The sequence below is a fragment of the Mus pahari genome, chromosome 8, assembly GCF_900095145.1.
Source record: "Mus pahari chromosome 8, PAHARI_EIJ_v1.1, whole genome shotgun sequence".
Classification (NCBI taxonomy): Eukaryota; Metazoa; Chordata; class Mammalia; order Rodentia; family Muridae; genus Mus; species Mus pahari.
The window spans coordinates 69,057,419-69,073,620 of record NC_034597.1 but is presented as its reverse complement, the minus strand read 5'-3'; the positions used below and the strand labels follow the sequence as shown (position 1 = coordinate 69,073,620).

Genomic DNA, 16,202 nt, shown 5'->3' with positions numbered 1-16,202 from the left:
TGTAGCTATCGTCAGACACTCCAGAAGAGGTGTTACAGATGGTTGTGAGCCACCATGTGGTTGCTGGGATTTGAACTCTGGACCTTTGGAAGAGCAGTCAGGTGCTCTTACCCACTGAGCCAACTCACCAGCCCGCTAACTTTCTCTTAAGAAAAGCCCTGACATTCATGAATTACGGAAGTTGAATTTGATAGCTCTTATCAGTCAGTACCACCTTCCCATTACAGCCAGTGCTCAAAAGCCTTAATTCATTAGCTTCTGTGGACATAGTTACACCAACACGGAAGATGCCAATTTGTGTTCGGTCTTGGGAAGAAGGTAGGAGGCCAGACACTTGGTCTGGGTTGAGGGCCACGCATTGCTTAGGATATTAATGTCTGTAAGGAGACTGAGTCACTCAAGTCTCTCACCTTATCCCTCAAAAGAGTTTAGGTTGGGGCTCGAAATGCATCAGTGCTTTCGCAGTTTGCCTTCTGTCGATGTGATAGATAAACACCATGACCAAAAGCAAGTTTCGGAGGAAAGAGCTTATTTGGCTTACACTTCCAGGTCACAGTTCAGCACTGAGGGAAGTTATGGTGGGCACACAAGCGAGGACAGAGGATGGAACCATAGAGCAATGCCACTGACTAACTCACTTCAAAGGCTCGCGTTCAGCAGCCTGGCTTATACAGCCTAGGGATAGAAGCAGCCCACAGTGGGGTGGACCATCCTGCAACAGTCAGTCATCAAGAAAATGCCTCGCAGATGTAGTCCCAGGCCAGTCTGATGGCGGCAGGTCTTTACTGGAGGTTCCCTCTTGTCGTGTGTATAAAGTTAACGTTGGAGATTAGCCATCACAGTCCTTTGAAAGGGGACAAATTTAAACCATAGGCAGATGACTCTGTGATGGCTGCCTCTTGCCCTCATCCACCCTTTGTTCCTCGTTTCCTCTCAGTAGCTTCATCCATTCTCTTTCCCCGTCTTATTCGAGGTGAAGAGACACATTTCACCTCATGGCACCTCACCCCACACTCTTCAGTAGACTTCCCTAGGATTACAGAGCGAGGCTGCCCCGCTGATTTCCAGCTTTCAAGGCAAACGCTGCTTAAGCTGAAGCCGAGACAGGAGCTGAAGGCAGCTGTGTAGTCGACCATTGCATAGTGAAGGAACAGCACATAGCTTCGTTTTCCTTGCTGCAACGCCACTGCTGCTATTTTTATGTCTATGTAAGAATTAACACATCGTGGACAGATCACTTAGTGTCTGTTTTTAAAGTCAGTATGCTGTATATAGTTAACTCATACTTAATGTATGAGACAGTGGGGCATCAGTGAGGCGGTGCCTTCTGCCCAGGGTAGGAGTCACATATGTCTATGAAGAAGGAGAGCGGCATACTGTTGGCAAAGGTGGCCCCTTGGTATTTATTGACCTAGAATAATTGCATCTGTACTTTGAAAGTTTCCATCAGAAGTTACTCTTCAGTGCTTGTACTTTGTCTTCCTTGGTCCTTGTCACCAGTGAGTAGTGTTTGACTTGATGTGGCTACAGAATTCTCCTACATCAGTGTTACTGTGTATAGGGAATTTCTTGATTTGTAATTTGATTGTTGAAACAAATATTACATCCAGAAGGTGCATAGCCTCTCCATGCCAGATAGATGAGCAGGCATGGCGCAGACTTCCTTGTGATCATAACAAGCCTGCCCCTTTATTCTCAGCGCCTGTGGGGGCTGTTTTGACATTTAAGATGACCAGTCTTTATGACAGGATTTCCCCCACCCCCACCATAGACGTGTAAGTTGTTATTTTAGTTAGTTCAGTCAAAGTGACTGACCAGTGAGAAGCAAAGACATAGGAGGACTTTGAAGAAGCCGTGTGTGTGTGTGTGTGTGTGTGTGTGTGTGTGTGTGTGTCTTGCTGCACAAGTATAAATGTGGCTCATTGCTGACATTCCACAGGGAGTTCTAGAGTCCTGTTCACACAGTGTGCTACCTAAATAGAAAATTTCTTAGTATTTTATATGCAGATTAATAATGAAGTGTGTGTGTGTGTACACGTGCGCGCATGTGCATGCGTGCATCAGTCTTTTTTTTTTTTTTTTTTTTGGTTTTTTCGAGACAGGGTTTCTCTGTATAACCTTGGCTGTCCTGGAACTCACTTTGTAGACCAGGCTGGCCTCGAACTCAGAAATCCNCCTGCCTCTGCCTCCCAAGTGCTGGGATTAAAGGCGTGCGCCACCACGCCCGGCTGCGTGCATCAGTCTTAATTTTATCAGTGGTCTACAGTGTTTTTTATAAATCATGCCACTTCATGTTGGATATGGTGAAATTTGTGTTTCAGAACTTCATGGAACTTCTTTTTCTCCTTGACCATTCAGAGGAGATTTTGTACTGTTCACATAGATAAAATGAGTGTGTGTACATCATATCAATTTATAAGGACACCTTCTTTTTATTACTAGTATTTTTTTGTTTTGTTTTTTCATGACAGTTTCTGTGTATTCCTGGCTATCCTGGAACTCGCTGTGTAGACCAGGCTGGCCTTGAACGCACAGAAATCCATCTGTTCTGCCTTCCAACCAAATACTGGGATTAAGGGTGTATGCCAACACCACCTGGCATATGTCTTCTTCTTCTTTTTTTTAAATTTTTGTTTATTATATTTTGCATGCTTCTGTGTACCAAATGCTAACAGCACCATGTTCTAACAGAGGCTAGAAGAGGATTGCAGAGCTTCTGGAGCTGGAGTCACAGATGGTTGTGAGCCATCATGTGGGTGCTTGCAGTTGAATCCAGGTCCTGTGGAAGAGCAAGAAGTGCTCTGACTGAGCCACGACTCCAGCACCACAAGGCCTCTCCTTACCCTGAAATTCTCTTCCCTTAAATTTTGCTGTCAGTTGAAAGTACTCAGGCACTTTCCATGGTCAGAGTGCCCCGAATGAACTCACTGTGACATGAAGTCACTCTCTGTTCAGTTCCATTGTGTGCTGTACTACAGTGTAATGCCGTTTCTTCCATTAAAATGTAAGCAACCTTGAAGAAGATATATGTTAAATCTATTACTTCCTCCGAAGAAATTGAGTAGATAATTGCCAGCTGAGAGAACAGATGGGGCTTCAACAGTATGATGATCAGTTAAGAGAAATACTGATCCCAAACCAGACCACTTAGGAAGCTCAATGTAAGACTCACAAAACGCAGAACCCCTCAGGGACCAGTATTAGTAGACATTTTTAACTGGCCATGTTGAAAATAGGGACTTTAGCTGTTTTTATTTCTCCCTATCAAATTCTGGTAGATTTCAGTCTATTTTAAGCAACACAGGAGTACAGAGTTTATTATAGAACAACCAAATAAATCATTAGAAATCATGATCTTGTATATTATATCAGGTGTTAATACATGGAAAGCTATTTTGGAATTGTGACCTTGAAAGGAGTAGTGTTGTAGGCAAATGGCTAATGTAATTTGGGATCAGAAGGATGCCAAAAGAGGGACCAAACCGCACAAGGGTTAAAAGTACCTTTTTGACATAATTGGGACCTGGCACTTCAGAGTTAGACACTTAAATGACCTTTCATGGTTAATAACCAGGTGAGTGGCGAAATCATCTGCCTAGTTGTGCCAAAGCACATCCAGAATTACACCCAAAACTATCATCCCCTCCCCTTTTTACCTCACGAAGGTGCTTCTGAGAGCGGTGCTGGGGCTGGGCCGGGTATGTACTGATGAAGGTGTGCACCTGCGCGCTTGCTTGCCTATGTGCTTGGGTAGTGGAGGTCCCCAGTCTACATTGAAAAATGGGAGCACCTCTGCTCCTAAAATAGCCACTTAAGATACACGATCACATTGCCATTTGGCACATTTAAGTTGTCAAAGTGAATTATTTCGCTCCATAAAAAAAGAATGAGGAAAAAAGTAACATACATAATTAAGGAGCTGCATCTAGATTTCATAAGGGGCGGTGGAAGAAATATATTAAGAGCGAGCAGTTGACAACTACAGGGAGGGTGGCGAAGCTAGTGTTAGGAAGGCACACTGCCATTAGATCTGATTAGTCAAAGCATAGTAAATGTGGCCAACAAAGTTATAGCTCAGGTCCAGCTCCTGCTCGCCCCACTCTCCAGGAGAGACTTCTCACCATGTGTGAACTTGTAGTGCAGCAAGGTGGTTCCAGATTAAAACCCAGCTAGTCCTGAACAGAGTGGATGCAGCCGGTTAGAATGTTAGGTCAGAAAGAGTTCTTAACAGAAAAGATTGTTGGACATGAAGTGGTCCGAGAATGTAAGAAAATTTCCTTTATCTTAGAGCCAGATATCTGAATTAAAGCTGTCTGTCTTCTATAACGTAACTGTGATCAATAGTAACAATGGCGTACTAAAACCATCGCAGCTGGAGAGGGACTCTGACTCGCTGAATGTCTTGTAAGCGTTATTCAGTCACTACTGTTGCTTTAGGTAAGGTTGGGTATACTGAATTAGGAGAATCTTCACTCCCCCCCTCCTTTAATATGTTGGTTATTTTCGTTGTCCACTAAGGATGTCAGTAGGTCATTGTCCTAATTCTGATGGTGTTTGTTAACTAGGCAGCGAGTTTTATAGGTAGGTACCTCCATTTTTTTTTTTTAAACTCTTATGACTTTCATCTTGGACCACAAATACAAGGAATAAAAGATACGAAATCTGTAGATGGCAGTGCAGGTCTCTGTCACTGGTAAGAGATAGCCGTTAGCGAAGCCTAGCCTGGATTGTCTCAGCGACTGAACTCCAAGCACCACTGAGTTACTGCTCTGTCCCTAGTTAGCAGCGGAAAGAGTGAGGCTCAGAAGCGTGGCTACCGCCCCAGACACAAAAGAAGACGCTGGAGTGATTCAGGCTAGGTTGCCATGACTCCAGACAGTTCCCTGTGATTCACTTCTCCTTAGAAACGCCGTTCCTTTGGGAATTCAAACATTGTTGTATAGAATGAAAATTACTTGCCTCTACTTTTGGATCACCTGGATTTTTGTTTGTTTCCTTGCTTGCTTGCTTGTTTTGTTTTTTAAGAATTGATACCTACCTGTACCTTCATTGGATGGGAGAGCAGTAACTTGTAAACCGAGATTTGAGAAGCAAGCAAACCAGGAGTTTGTGAGGTACAGAAGAGCTTGAGAGATCCTACTTAGGTCCACCATATATTTAAGTTGTCTTTTAAAAACATGCATTTTATTCTGTAAAATTTCATACAGGGTATTTTGATCAAATTCATCTCCCATCTTTCTCTCCAGTTCCTCCCAGATATACCTTCCACCTCTCTGCACCCTCCCAACTTTTTGCTGTCATTGTCCCCTCCCCATTCCCCTCCTCCTCCTCTCCCTTCTCCTCTCTTCCATTCTCCACTGAGTCCAGTCTGTGCCACTTGTTTACAGATGGCTATGGAGCCAACCCCTGCAGTGGTTGACCTACCAGGGGTCACACGCTTGAGGAAAACTGACTCTGCCTTCCCCAGAATCTGCTTGGTTAGGCGTGAGAACTCATGGGCCCTCCCTGCACATGCTGAACTGTCCATGGGTTTCATCTCGTGCAGGTCTCCCACCAGGGCACTGGTGCTACCATGAGCTCATGAGCACAGTCCCCGGGTTACATCTGAAGACGCCGCTCTGCTTCAGTCCGCCCAGCCATCTTTCCTCTTCCTCCATTTTCCCCCCTGAGTCTTTGTGTGTAGCGATCTCTGTGGGGTGCGTGGGGTGGTGGGGATGGGAGGGATCTGGACAGAGTCCTGTTTGTAGCTGAGCCTTCCACAGACCTCTGTTCTCTGTGCTTGGAACAGCTGTGGGTTTCTGCATGAACCACAGTCCATTGCTGAAAGGAAACTTTTCTGATGAGGTCTGAGGTCTGCACTAATGTAGGGCTTGACGGACTGCGACTTTAGAGGGCAGTTTGACATTGTAACCATTTAGCAGAATAGCAGCGGTTGTTTCACCCCAGGGGCCTATCTACTCTCCAGCCGTGGATTCTTGGCTAGGTGTGTAGCACCTGCTGGCATCTCCCACTGTGGAGCGTGCTTTAAAGTCAATCAGAAAGTGGTAGGTTCCCTCCATAGCATTGGGGCCGCCCGTGCACCTGTGGCTCTATCTTGCCACACCGGTCAGTATTTCCGTTCACAGGGTTCACAGCTGGGTGAGATTGTTATTGACGGCCCACCCACTCCAGGCCCCCTGCATAGCACTTGTCAGTACTATGAAAGCTAGCTAACAGAATGATTTCTGAGCAGTACCAACTTGATTTCTCTGTGTCCTGTGATGAAAGTGTGTGGTGTGCCTTCAGCAATAGGGTCTTACCATAGAGCTCTTGTGGTCAGCCAAGAGCAATGATATACATACACACATACATACATACATACATTCATACATACATGCATATATGTATGTTTATGTCTATCTATCTATCTATCTATCTATCTATCTATCTATCTATCTATCTATCTATCTATCTATCTAGTGTGTGTTTTGGGGGCAGGGTCCTCTATCCTCTGGGACACAGTTGACCAACAACTGGCAGGCAGATACCCCATAGCTGACAGTTGCCTTTTTTTGATCACCTTCAGCTTCTGACGTGTCCCCAGAGAGGATAGGTCTAGTGAAAGTGTTTAGGAAGCTTACGAAGCAGTCGGTTTCCACACGGCTCTCCAAGCATCTCCAAGATTGGTTATCTCTCTATCTCTCTGGCCTCCACGTCCTTCCCTCTCCCCATCTCTCTCCCCACCTGAACCTTCATGCACATTTTTACATTTTAAACCTCCATCAGTAAAATAGTAAATGGTTTTTATTACAGAGGTACTATATATTTTCTTTAAAAAACTGCAGATAAATGAATAAAAAGAATTCATTTGGTCTATACTTTCTTGACAGTATTTGACATGTATCTGGGTTTTGTTTTTGTTTCTTTTTAGCTTGAGTACCATGGTGTTACAGTCTCATAGGATTTTATATTTAATGCTTTATCAGACCAATTCATATTCATATTCTCTCTCTCTCTCTCTCTCTCTCTCTCTCTCTCTCTCTCTCTCTCTCTCTCTCTCTCTCCATTCTGAATAGGGATTTTACTATCTTGCCCAGGAAGGCCTCAAATTCAAGACAATTTTTTCTGCCTCAACCTTCCCTATTTCTGGGATTACAGAGTATCCCTCCCCAGCCAGGCTGAGATATTCTTGAGTCTTAGAAGTGAGTAGTGGTGTGGTTGGATTGATGGTTTTGCCAGTAACTCACTGTTAACCATGCCTACTAAAGGGGATTTTGTCTACTTTCCTAGGTACCATTTACGAAACCAAGTTAGATGCCGCTGCTTGGTACCACATGGTTTTCCAGACACGTACATCCATGGTTTCCCTTCCTCCCCTACAGACTCTTCTGACAGACCTGCTTTGGCCCCTACACATACCTAGTAAATGACCCATGAACATATGTGTGTGTCAGTGTCTTGGGGGCTGCCGTAGTTGGAGGAACACTAGTTCAGATGTGCATGCAAACAGTGAGTGTGTACTGGGGTGACAGGAAGAGAGAGTTACAGAGAGAGAATAGGAAGCACTGTAGAATGGGTAAGCTTCAGGTCCTTTGAGGACCTGGTTCCAGAAACTTCCCAGTCTTGCCCCAACAGATGTAGGAAGAAAGCCCCATCTCCCCTCGTGTGTGAAAGGAGTTCTGGCCTCCCGTTAGGCCTGGGCTGCCTGTGATCATAATGAAGTCTGAGTCAGGTATATTTTCAGCTAAGAAGCAAATAACTTTCTGAATTTGCCCTCCCTCAAACTTTACCCTTGCAAAATGTGGGGAGACATGAGGCTGGAGTGATGGAGAATAACCAGAGTCTGTGATCAGCCCAGGCTGTGGGCTTCTTTCCCATCTGGGCAGTGGGGAGGAGACGTAATGTATGGAAGCTGGCTGATGGTGGAGCCTAGAGGGAAAGGGCCAGGCTTGGGAGCTTCAGGTTTGCTGGCCGAGCCAAGCTTGGTGTAGCCCAGACAGCGTGGGCTTTTTAGTACCACGGCCGCAAAGCTAGCCATCTTTGTTCCGAGTCATTTATGAAGAGCTGATATTTTTTTCTTTTACACTGACTTCTTAGAATGTGGCTTTATGATAAGTAGATTCTCAATTGCGATTAATCACAAGACCCATGCATCAGAATAACTGTAGCATTTTTGTCTTTGAAGAACTTAAAATGTTTGGTCTGAAGTATGTAATGCTCTTTGCTTGCTCGTTACGGCTCGTCTCTAACACAGTCTTGATTGAAAAGTGGAAGTTGCAAGTATGTATTCTTAACTTCATTAGCATGTGAGGTGCACCCATGACTAAGCTATGCAGCCTTGCTGGAATCCTTTAGAATGGAGGCATCTGTCTAGTTCTGAGACCTCTACGGACGTTTAGAAGTCATCGCCTGCCTTTTACATTCATGATGGTTTTAAAAGGTTTTGCCTGTTGTCCTATGCTTTGCCCAGAATTCCACAAAGATCAAAATCAAAACATGAGATGACACCTAAAAGGAACCCTAACACATAGCTAAAGTCAGATAAAGGCTAGAGGCATTACTTATTCAGATAGCATCAGTGAGCCAGGGAAACATGGAGGTTTCTGGATGCCGTGCCAGCCTCCAGAGCCAGGGAGTGTATTATGATTTAATGGTACCTCTCTGCCACATTTGATGAACTGCCCTAGAAAAACATTTTGAAGCAATAAAGCATCCATTTGGCTCCCCAGTAATGAGAGAGGCATTGCTCTTTGCATTAACTATTTATTCAGGAAGAGAAGTGACCAACTGCTAATAAGCTTTACCCAAAGAAGGTCGTTTAAAGCAAGAAAATGCGAAAGCGAGGCTGTCTTCGATTTCATGTGCAATTAACAAAGACGCAAAGCAGAGCAGTTGGTGCCCCAGTGCCACGTGGCCCCCGCGCTGGTCTATTTAAGTGCACATGCCTGTCAGAAGTAGTACAAGCTTCTGGGCTTCAGAAGAGGGTGTAGTCTAATAACCAGTGAGGAGACCATGGTTGGTGAGTGGCTCGGATGGGCTCCCGTCTCTTGCTTGAAACTGTAGACTTGCTTAGACGAGTGGTGGTTCAGTCCCATAGTTTTCTCTTTAGAGAATGGTCGTCTCTCATTTTTCATATTGATTTGTAATGTTTGTAATCATCACTCATGCTATCTGCTGTGTGTATAGTAAAATACTTAACGTTTGTTAGTTGATCGAGTGGTTGGACTTGGGGAATTTTTATATTTGCTGTACAAATATATCTCTAACATATGACTTGAAAATAATTTTCTTGCTCTTGTACCACAAGTACATAAAAGTACTTCTTCTTTTTTTTTTTTTTTTCCTTTTTTGGATTTTTCAAGACAGGGTTTCTCTGTATAGCCCTGGTTGTCCTGGAACTCACTCTGTAGACCAGGCTCTGGCCTCGAACATAAAAGTACTTCTTGCAGTGAGTGCTAAGGTCACAGTAACTTAAAGGCAGCATGTATGATACTATATTTATAAGCACAATGTCAGAATCTTATTTTGAAATACCTTTGGTGCTATAACAGCAGGAGATTTCCATTCCTCCTACTTTAAAGTCCTTAATATAATTAATTTGCTTTTTTCCAGTGTCATGAAAAAAATGAAGTCACAATTTTTTTTCTTCAAGCTAAATCAAGGATTTTTATGCTAAGTCTTCTGGTGCACTCTAACTAAAGAGTAGCACTGTAAATTTCTGCCCAGATTCATGTGAATCTGAATCACATAGGAAGTAGTACTATAGCAAGTTAGTTATGAAATTTAATCCTACATTTCTTTTCACTTTTCAATTTAAAATTCTTTTCCATATTGAAACCGATGTTTCATTTCAAATTACTTCAAAGCATAGTTAAAACCAGGTTCCAAAATACACTCCGTGCAGTAAGAATGCCTGCTTATATGTGGGAGTCATCGGTAGAAAGGTCTAAGAAGCCCGATTGGTAGCAACAGCTTCAGAGACCAGCAGAGACTTCCGAGGGCCATCCTTTCCTGGAGATGACACAGAACAAAGCTCATCTGTGTTACAGAGGTTTCTCTTTTCTTCATCAAGGACATAAAGACTTGGAGAATGGGACTGTCTTGTGAGTCTGGGTTTTTAAAACCCCTCTGGTTGGTTATTTATGGTCATTAGATCAAACTGTCCCTTTCAGATCATCACTCCCTTCAGAAGGCTGATGCTGTGTGCTGAGAACAGGAAAGAGATGGAGGACTGGATCAGCTCTCTGAAGTCCGTGCAGAGCAGAGAACCCTATGAGGTAAGGCATCATCTACTGGGTTCCTCTCCTTAGAGCACAGGCATCCATAAGAGTAGCCAAAGAACTAAAGCTAGCCTGTGCAGAAATCAGTATTGGCATTAGAACCTGTTTACAGGAGATTCTGTTCCTTGAAGTGTAACAGGTTGACAGTTTGGTAGCATGCACGATTTGCAAATAGTCGTGAGTCTATGGCCTTGTTCTCCTGTTTGCCAACTCTGACTGAACATTGTCTTTGTAGGTGGCCCAGTTTAATGTGGAACATTTCTCAGGGATGCATAACTGGTACGCCTGCTCCCACGCCCGGCCCACCTTCTGTAACGTGTGCAGAGAGAGCCTCTCTGGAGTGACCTCCCATGGCCTGTCCTGTGAAGGTACTGTGGCGGTCTGCATTTGTGTCCTGCCAACGGCTGACGTGCCATAGATACCTTATCACGGGCACTGTGCCACTGTGAAGGAGGCAGCTGGGTGGGAACGAGGCCTGGGAGACTTGTGTAAATCAAGATGCACGTTTTGTGGTAGTTCAGTGTTGGGCTCTACACACATGGGGCTGTTTTGGTGAAATGCTTCTGCTCAGCATCAAAATTCAGTGTTCTCTTGAAGGAACTAACTACCTCTGTCTAACATCCCCTTGGGCTTGGTACATTCTAGTTCTCGCTGTTCTATCAGACCGTGGCGACCAGTGTATACGCTTCCGCAGAATTCCTAATGGTTATTTATATTGCATTACTTGAAATATTTTCCTTTGCTTATGGTTCATTTAAATGGGCATCATCTTGTCATTTCCTTTTCCTTTGTGTACAGCCCTGGGGACTGAACCCAGGGTTTCCTGCATGTTAGGCAAGCGCAGCACTAAATCTCACCCTCTTGGCATGGTGTGAGGTTCTTGACCGTTCTCTAAAAACCAGGTCCAGGCTAGTGCCGGTCTTCTTTTGCTGCCTTTTTTTTTCTGCTGGAATTTTTAGTGATAAGGTGTGCGAGTTATTACTTAATTTGGGACCTGTGAGGACAAAATGCAAGCCTGCCGGTAGCCACCAAGGGAAAGCTCATGACTTCTTCAGTGGGGAAGAATGGAGAATGTTGGGTACAATTATTTTGAAATGTATACAGGACTAGTACTAGCTTCTTCTCAAGTGCCGTCACATCGTAATTCTGAGCACACACAGTTAGTGTTTAAGTTCAAGTAGTGATAGAATCCCACTCACTCCTAATGGATTCCAAACAAAATCTGACGTTTACTGACTCCACACAGAGATCTCGCCCTCTTCCTCTGTCAGGCTAGGACTGGGCTTACTGCACACAAGCAGAAGTCAGATAGACTCACTGTAAAAAATTAAAACAACACTTTTCATAGTCTCCTAATTCAATTAATCCCAAGGAGTAATTATCCTTCACAGTTATTTAACTAGTATCTGAACAAAACAAGTTTAAGCGGTAACTTTTTAAAAAATCAATAATGTCAAATACATAAATAAGGATGCTTGTCTTAACTACTGTTTAATATTTAGGAAGGTTCAGCGTGGTAAAAACTAAATGTTGGAATAAAAGCCATAATTTTACCGCAGTATTTGTGAAGTTTTTGTGGGTTTAGGTAATGACATTATAGGCCAGGGGATGAAGTGGTTTTCAGCCCTCCCTGGAGAGACTCAGTTGCCACCTTACAAAATACAGGTGCAGAGGAGTCACCTGCATTGGTGACCATAGCAACAGTCAGGCTTGTCATGCGGGGCTGAGAGTCTCAAGGCCCATTGCACAAAGCACTTTATTATTACAAAGCTCCGTGCTTGTTTTAAATGATCTGTCTCATATTTTTAATTTTGTTTTTTTTTTTATTATATTATTTACCTTTCAAATGTTGTCCCACTTCCTGGTCCCCCCTTCATGAGCTTTCTACCCCATTCCCCCTTCCCTTTGCTGCTCCCCCACCCACAGACTTACAGCCAACCATTAGACTGAGCCCTGGGACCCCAATGGCAGAGTTAGGGGAAGGACTGAAGGAGCTGAAGGGGATGGCAACCCCATAGGAAGAACAACAATATCAACTAACTGGACCTCCCAGAGCTCCCAGGGACTAAGCCACCAACCAAAGAGCTGTTTCATTTTTGATGGCAAGCTTTTGAAGTACTGAGGGAATTATATAATTTTTACCATCTTCTATATCCTTGCATGGAACTCACTATATTTCAGGCTGGACTGCCTCTAGCTCCTGAGTGCTGGGATTAAAGTGATAAGCCACAGGCCCAGCTCCAGTTTACTACTATGCTGTCTTTGTGACCATTTCCCAAGCTCCCTGGTTGTTTTCTTAAACACCTCTGGATCATCTTTCCCAGATAACAGTTTCAAACTGTTAATATAAATGCACGGCAATGCAAATGCCTGAAATACTTACCTCAGTGAATTTTCTCAGATTAAACACATCCAAATAGAGGAAGCTACACCTAGAGTGACAAGTGGGATTTTATAGGTTCTCTGGCTACTGACTATTTGGGGTATGTGTGGGTATCTATGCTTCTTTTCTTCTGAAGAACTAATTCTTTTGTGTTTATTTAGATTCTCTTCTCAGCAGCAATCTCTTATGTTACATTATAACTGCTTCATAAATACAAAGACATTAAATTTTAAGATTGTAGTTACTACTGCTGGGTCTTAAGCCTAACCCCCCCCCAAAAAAAAATCCAAAAAACCCCGCCTCTTTCCTTTCCCCTTTTAAAGATGCCATGCTGTAATTCTTTAACTTTTTTATGATTATTATTATCTTTTTAGTGTGTAAGTTCAAGGCTCATAAAAGATGTGCAGTGAGGGCAACAAACAACTGCAAATGGACCACGCTGGCCTCCATTGGGAAGGACATCATAGAGGACGAGGATGGTGTAAGCTGTGGCTCTGCCCCTCCCACCTCCCACCCCCTACTCCCCCCCCCATCCCGTGCAGACCACGCCCTGCCTCTGGCAGACCATGCCCCCGCCCCACCCCACCCCGCCCCAGCAACTGCTCTTGGCAGAGCATAATGACAGTTAAGTGGGAATGTGGGTTATTTGGGTTACATTGCAAATGTTAGGGGATTGTGAGTTTTGATTTTTAATTAGTTGTTTCATAGCGTTCCTCGGTTTTCTGCTTGTAGGGGAATCTGTTCTAAGTAAGGCTTAGGAATGCTTCTTGGCTGGGCTGCTGTGAAAGATCTTTCTCTGCCCATCCCAGTTGTCTTCAATGCTTAGCTGAGATGCTCATTCTGCAATTTCTGGGTCTTCCTTTCAGCAGCGCCCCCTCCAAGCCTCTGGCATGTGAAGCCTTTGGAGACCACTGTACTATAAGCCTTTCTGTGACTTCCTCTTCAGCTGCTTTTCTGCTGAAGTGAGCCTTTGCCCTTTCTATGCACACCTTCGGGAAGGCTAGATGGTCCATAAATGTGAACAAAATGAGTGAAGGCCTCTCAGGACGGACACACAGGATTGTGTCTGTAGAGGAGAAGCCCTTCCCCATCTTTTTCAGAGGAAGGATGCCGGCCTCCTCAGGCTTCACGCTGACCACTCCTTCCTGTCCGCAGGTTGCCATGCCTCACCAGTGGCTCGAAGGCAACTTGCCTGTGAGTGCCAAGTGTGCAGTCTGTGACAAAACCTGTGGCAGTGTGCTTCGCCTGCAAGATTGGAAATGCCTTTGGTGTAAGACAATGGTAAGGGCGAGAGTTAGTCTATACGTTTAAATTAGCATCTTTCCCTAACTGGCTCGCCTGTATGGTTGAGAGGCAAAGCCAGCCATTTCTGGCAGAGCAGACCCTGGTTGCACACGCATCCCTTTGTGACATAATGGTACTCATTCATGTATTTGAAGTATATTTCTTCTAGCATGGCAGTGGTGTGTGTGTATGTACATGTGTGTGTGTGTGTGTATAGATGTGTGTGTGTGCACGCACACGCATGTGCGCTTGTGTGCGTGTGTGTGTGTGTGTATGTGTGTGTGTGTGTGTGTGTGTGCGCATACGTGCATGCATGTTTTCATTTATTTCTCTCCCTGGTCTAAATGGCTCATTCATAGAGGTTACATGTGTTCAGAAGAATCCCTGTCTCATACAGGTTTTCTATATTGATTCTATCACATTGTAGCCACTATTTACAGCGACCCATCCTGTCTCCCCCCTCCGCCCCCACCCCTGACTTAAGCCACATGGTACCCTCAGAAGGCCCTGCTGCAAGGTGCTATTAGGTTATCATTGATATCCGAAATGTCATTTTGCTGCAGCCCTGGGTCTGTCCTCTGACACAAGGCCAAACTCAGTAGGCCGTGCACTGCTGCAATTGAAGTTATATGTCTGTTGTATAAATAAATAGCTTTAAAAATTTGCGTATGAACTAAGGAATAGTTTCCTTTCTGTGAGATGTTAGGAGAACAGGGTCTCTGCCCGTGTGAGGACAGCCAGTGCGAGGAGGCGTCTGTGTGCAGTGTGCGGTGTGCAGATAGTGCCAGGGCAGGCAGTGGTGTGCATTCAGCTTGTTGTCTGTGCTGACCTGCTGCAGCAGGGATTGCCCTCCCTTGGGCTAGGTTTGTTTGGTAGTGTTTGAGAAATTAACCCCCACCCCCAACACACACACACACACACACACACACACACACACACACACACACACACACATTTTGAATGTGTAAGACCCATCGCTTTTGTTAAGTGTGAGGCAGATCAACAACAGAAAGTACACAGGATGTGGTTCTGGTATACTGAATGTATAATTAATGAGAATGACTTGTAAATACTACAGCATTTTAGTCCAATCTGATAGGTGGCCTGCGCTTTTCATCTGCTTTTAAATCTAGCATGACTCTCTTTGTCATGGTGCTGTGGCCTGTCCCATCCTTGTGTCTTATGAACGGCTGCGTGTGGACTGCTTGCTTTCTTATTTCATCTTGTCTTTGGTAGGCTTCTGCTGCTGTGATAAAGACACCATGACCATAGTGAAAGTGGGGGAAAAGGGTTCATTTGGCTTTCATTGCTCATCACGGTCCATCTCGGATGGAAGCCAGGACAAGGGTGTAAGGCAGGGAGCCTTGATGTGGGAGCTGAAGCAGACTCCACAGAGAAGAGCTACACGGGCCTGCTCACCATGGCTTGCTTAGCCTGTTCTCTTACACAGTCCAGAACCACCAGCCCAGGAGTGACACCTCCTACTGTGTCTGCCCCCCTCCCCATCAACCAACAATCAAGAAAAACGCCCTACAGGCCAGTCTTACGAAGGCATTTTCCTAATTGAGGTTCCCTCTTCTAAGATGCCCCTAGCCTGTGACAAGTTCTCAGAAAGCCAATCAGCCCAACTTCATAATATGTAGACTACAAAAGGTGTCTGTGCATCTCAGCAACCCTCTAACTCCTAAAGCCCCTCTTAAACCATTCCTTGTTTTAAAGGAACACTACACACAAACAACATTTAAAAAAATGTTCTTGAATGTATGTCTGTGCACTATGTGTGCGTCTATGCCCATGGAGGTCAGAAGACCGCTATGCCAGATTCCCCGGAGGCAGAGTTAGGGAAGGTTCTAAGTCCTCACCCCCACCCCTGTGCTGGGAACTGGGCATCTCCTGCTCTCAGCCACTCCCCATCCCTCCAGCTCCTGGCACAACCTACATTTTAAATCTTCCTTCACCTGCCATTTCCTTTGGGGGCTCAGTGCTCCCCCCGACTCTGGCTGCCCCTGTCAGCTGTGCATTTATTGCTGCTTCTCTCCTCTGGGGCTTAGCTCTTCATTTCTGACTTTTCGAAAGCACATTGATATGTGCTCAACTATTTCATAGAGGCTTTGTGCCGGTTGTGGACTGGACTTAAACGTAATCCTGCATTTAGAAAAAATAGTATAGAATGGCATTGCTGGTATAGGTGATGCATGGTGGCATTTTGGAATGTCTTTCTTTCCCTGTTCTCCCCTGGCAAACTTAACTCTCACCCTAATTATTTCTGCCCTATC

General features: G+C 44.6%; 1 protein-coding gene across 5 annotated transcripts in view; it reads left to right on the top strand.

Annotated features, from left to right (window-relative positions):
* Window positions 1–16,202, top strand: part of Dgkh (diacylglycerol kinase eta) — a 169,453-nt gene that overhangs the window by 87,891 nt on the left and 65,360 nt on the right. For all 5 annotated transcript variants that reach the window (XM_021203180.2, XM_029541438.1, XM_021203179.2 and 2 more), the window contains 4 exons: window positions 10,152–10,256; window positions 10,495–10,627; window positions 13,017–13,123; window positions 13,798–13,923. In XM_021203180.2, the coding sequence (XP_021058839.2) occupies window positions 10,152–10,256; window positions 10,495–10,627; window positions 13,017–13,123; window positions 13,798–13,923 (471 nt within the window). The remainder of the gene's footprint in view (window positions 1–10,151; window positions 10,257–10,494; window positions 10,628–13,016; window positions 13,124–13,797; window positions 13,924–16,202) is intronic.